This window comes from Papaver somniferum, unplaced genomic scaffold (genome assembly GCF_003573695.1).
Source record: "Papaver somniferum cultivar HN1 unplaced genomic scaffold, ASM357369v1 unplaced-scaffold_117, whole genome shotgun sequence".
NCBI classification, from domain to species: domain Eukaryota; kingdom Viridiplantae; phylum Streptophyta; class Magnoliopsida; order Ranunculales; family Papaveraceae; genus Papaver; species Papaver somniferum.
In genome coordinates this window covers 5,838,087-5,842,716 of record NW_020620714.1, presented here as the reverse complement: position 1 = coordinate 5,842,716, position 4,630 = coordinate 5,838,087, and the positions used below count along the sequence as shown (strand labels likewise).

The window sequence follows — 4,630 nt, the reverse complement described above, 5'->3', positions numbered from 1 at the left end:
TTGTTAAGCATTTTCAACATGTAACCGAACACACGTTCGGTTAGATAATCTGATGGGTTAGAGTTTGCGATTTGACCGAACTTATTACACTTGGTATAATATAATTTTACGTAACGTTCGGTTAGGTAATTGGTTTGCATGAAGTATGAGAACCAACAGAACATTGTATACTAAGTAAAATTCTACTTTACGTAAAGTTCGGTTAGATATTGGTTGCGAACTAACCGAACTTCTAGACTCTAAAGTTCGGTGACATTGCGTTCCAACCGAACATCGCTCTGTAAATCCTATAAAAAAAAGTTCGGTAACATGTCTGTTAACCGAACGACTTAAAACCTCCATCATAGATCGAGTTTGGTAACCTGCGTGTTTGGAAAAAGAAACTGAACTACACTTTCATATGAGTTCGGTTACTTGTTCTTCATATAAGGTAACCGAACAAGCCCTAATCTACTCTAAAAATTTACATTTTTTTTGAAAATTTGGAGCAATTCAGCCAACATTATCTAAGTTTGAAGCATACCTGGGTACCCAAATACTCTTCCTCCGGTTGTGGTTGGTAAAATCCATCTTTTTCATCTTGAGATTGAGTTTGGGGAAGAATACAATCACCATCTAAGAGATAACTCATATCCGGATCATTGTGAAGATTAACAAATACGCTAGGAGAGAAAGGAGATAAAGATTCAGATGAGCTATTATCACTTGGATCATCACTTGAATACCCAATATTAGTGAACTCAAAAAAGTTTTTATTTTTCATGTTTTCCTTCTTCATCTTCTCTAACTTTACTATCTCAATAATTCAACTTCTTTAAAAAAAAACCCATCTAATTTTTAATCTCACTAATTATCTTTAACTTAATCATTTCACTAATCATTACACTACCTATTATTAACACTAACTAATCATTACCCAAAATTAATCAGGAGGGTAATTTAGGTATTAATATAAATATCTAGATAAGGGATGACCTAAATTTACTTCTAATATCTTATCCAAAATAAAACCATGGTTCCCAAAAAAATCATGGTGCCCAAAAAACCGTTCTATATTTACACCACAAAATCAGCGCCCTAAGAGATTGAAGCTACGATTAATCAGTGCAAGAACCATTTGATTTGAACTACCTTAAGCATCCCTATCCCACTTAGCTATGTGATACCACCTACTGAGGCCCAATGCCAAATTGTAATATATCGATTCTTGACTCAGATCAAGGCACCATCTGTTCTACAATTGAAAATTCTGTTTTTCATATTTATACAGATATCCATCTTCCATCGAAAAAATTAAAAATTTACAATGAGCGAATGGAAATGAGGACATTTCCACTTTCTCATTTCTGGATAAAAATAGCCAAGTGTACGTAGAGTGTACATCCAAACGATTAGTGTATATAGAGCGTACATCCAACCAACTGGTATATAAATGAACAATTTCTTTTTCAATTGATTTTATGATGTGCACAGTGCACGTCATCAATCTTCTATCTATGAATACATAGACCCAGACCATTCATTTAGTTAACTACTTGTGAGTTACTATAACCTTCACTTTCTATATAGATTCCAGTGCTAGTGCAGGTACGGCCATGGCTCATGTGCTAGGGGTAGAAGTTGAAATCAGGTGCTGTGCCAATAAGTTTTATGGGTTTTTTAAGAAAAACATAACCCAACTCCAAAATCACTTTCCTGCAATTTTTAAGAGCATTCACGTTATTGAAGAAGATGGACCTAGTGTTGGCAGTGTCAGGCTCTGGGAATATGAACTCCGCACTTAAGTTACATGAGGCACACAATCAGCTGTGCTTACTGGGAACTTTCTATTATAAATTCTTGTGTTTCCACTCAAAGATGCATGTATGTTACACTTTTTTTTTTGTTTTCTTTTCGGTGAACAGATGGACATTTTGCGACAGCGAAGAAAACGATGGTAGCCGTGAACAATGAGCGCAAGTCGATCACTTGGAGTTTGGAGGGAGACATAATGAATTTTGAAATCAAATTGGTCTCTGTTATTCCGATTGGTGAAGGACCTTGTTTGGTGAAATGGTCTGTGAATTTTGAGAACGCCATGGGAGATCTCACTTTTCCAACTGATTTGATGACCTTGCTGCATCAGACTTCCATGAAGTTTCCTTCTCAGCTACTCAAACAGGGATAAACCCCTCTACATGTACACATGAATGTAATCACCATAACCGCAATAAAAGCTGTGTAGAGATTCTACATCTAATGAATCAAAATAATTTATCAGCAGCATCATTTCACAGCATGGAAAATAGCAAGAGAATGTATATCGTAGTAAAATTCTAATTCCATAAGACTAAACTGTTACAGGAAATCAAATCGAAAACAGAAATATTTAGGTGCTCCCGCTAATATTTATCTGTCGTTGAGTTTATAGTCTGAAATAGAAAACCCCATATGGGCCATGGATGATGCTATCAACCAGTATTAACTTCGTAACTTGCAGACCTGAAGTAGTTTGAGGCAGAAACGCCGTTCAGTCCTTAGATTGGCTATAACTGGCATACTCTTTAAATGTAATCTCCCTGTACACAGGTGGGTTACCTTCGGAAAGTAGCTCCTATATAGGACCATAAAGCTTTGTGGATCTATTCATAGTTGGTCTGACGAAGCATGCCACTGATACTCTTGGTCCAACATGATTGACAAGTACTCTATGCTCCACGCTTTTAAACTTGCCATTGCTAATAAGCTGCATTGGAACAAATGAGTGGTTGATTTGCATGATTCATTTCGGTATGTGCATCTCAAATAAATTAGTCACAAATTTATAGATACAATTACCTGAAGAATGTCATCGATATTCACAACAAATGTACCAGGGATAGGCTTGACATTGAACCAATGATTCTGATTCAGAAATTGCAGGCCGCCAATGTCATCTTGAAGAAGAATAGTGAAGATACTTGGGTCTGAATGCTTTCTTGTACCCTTGGTTAAGTTCAGGTTCAGGACATGCGGGATAATAATGACCGTTCAACGATAAACATTCACTACAATCCATGTTACTTGTTGGAGTTGTGTGGCTCAATACACACATGTGAGTCACACATGGGGTAGCTAAAGATAGTCCCACATGGAGGAGAACAAGTTCCATATGGTGATATATAAAATAGACATACTCCCTACATAGAACCGAGACCTTTTAGATAAAACCCCACACCTAACCACAAAGTGGTCAAGTGGGGACAGTATCGGTGCTATGTGGTCGTGTCCGGAGAGGGTGCGGCGGTCCGTAGAGGTCCTACAAAATGGTATCAGAGTAAGTTGGAGCTACCCGGAGTCGGGCTGAAGAGTGGTCATGGAATGCCGGCAATCGGAAGGTCGCAGTTGGAGCCGGGAAGCTCAAAGTATGAGTGGTGTTCCAAGAGCATCTGGTGGCAGTAATCATTGTCCGATTCGTAGCATACGAAGATGGCCAGGTGGTGTGTATTCTCGCCAAGATGGAGATTGTTGGAATTGTGTGGAATACACACATGTGAGTCACACATGGGGTAGCTAAAGATAGTCCCACATGGAGGAGAACAAGTTCCATATGATGATATATAAGTTAGACATTCTCCCTACATAGCACCGAGGCCTTTTGGATGAAAACCCCATATCTAGCGTCAAAGTGGTCAAGTGGGGACAATATCGGTGCTACGTGGTCGTGCCCTGAGAAGGTGCTGCGGTCCGTAGAGGTTCTACAAAATGGTATCAGAGCAAGGTGGAGCTACCGGAAGTCGGGCTGAAGAGTGGTTATGAATGTCAGTCGGAAGGTCGCACGTGGAGCATCCGGTGGCAGTAATCGTTGTCCGACGATTGGTAGCATACGGAGGTGGGGAGGTTGTGTGTATTCTCGCCAAGGTGGAGATTGTTGGAGTTGTGTGGCTCAATACACACACATGTGAGTCACACATGGGATAACTAAAGATAGTCTCACATGATAAACAACAAGTTCCATATGGTGATATATAAGCTAGACATTCTCTCTACACATCACCTATCTCTGAAATGAAAATCAATTATTTGCTACAGAAAAATGAACTCATAAATAGAAATCGAAACTAGCTAGAACCAATTCTAATGCTGTAAACATGAGTCAATTGATTGTAGTGTATACCTGCAAGTGTCTGGCAATTCATGTGGATCTAGTGGTTCAGGAGATAACAAATTACACTTTAGTGTTTCCCTCCAATTAGCAAATTCGGTACATAAAGCTACTACATCTATGTTCAGTATGAACTGCTAAGTCCTCGTTGAGCTCATCTTGTGGTCGAATGAACATTCTTGGAATCTTTGCAATCCCAGCATCAACTATGCCTTTGACACCAGCTTTGGTTTCATCGAAGGTCTTCAGTTCCTCGTATCGATCATACACGAGACATTCTCTAACCCTGGTGGTGATCTCCATTAATGTCTTGAATTCGTTTTTAGAGAGAGTTCTCTGAAATTGGATATGCTGTGAATCTTAGCTGATATAATGCAAACACATCTCAAGGATCTCGAGGCGCTGACTTATCTTCTTCGGGCTCTCTATTTTAATCTCAATAAAAGAAGTTAAATCGTCATCAAGGACCTAATTATGATTGGAAATGCGCCTCACACGTAGTGCATG

At 39.0% G+C, this 4,630-nt stretch overlaps 1 protein-coding gene across 1 annotated transcript; it reads right to left on the bottom strand.

Annotated features, from left to right (window-relative positions):
• Window positions 1-2,593: 2,593 nt before the first annotated feature.
• LOC113329704 (1-aminocyclopropane-1-carboxylate oxidase homolog) lies at window positions 2,594-4,426 on the bottom strand. Its single transcript, XM_026576546.1, has 3 exons — window positions 4,240-4,426; window positions 2,818-2,915; window positions 2,594-2,725 (listed from the first exon to the last, which is right to left on the bottom strand). Exons 1-3 carry the CDS (start codon window positions 4,424-4,426, stop codon window positions 2,594-2,596), a joined length of 417 nt encoding a protein of 138 aa, XP_026432331.1.
• Window positions 4,427-4,630: the final 204 nt, after the last annotated feature.

Bases quoted from the DNA above. Each gene is read 5' to 3' on its own strand.
- LOC113329704 (XM_026576546.1), bottom strand. From the start codon at position 4,426: ATGGAGATCACCACCAGGGTTAGAGAATGTCTCGTGTATGATCGATAC. The intron at 2,916-4,239 runs GTAGTAGCTTTA...TTCTTCTTCAAG, and splicing joins AGTTCATACTGAACATAGAT to ATGACATTGGCGGCCTGCAA. The intron at 2,726-2,817 runs GTAATTGTATCT...GTTCCAATGCAG, and splicing joins ATATCGATGACATTCTTCAG to CTTATTAGCAATGGCAAGTT.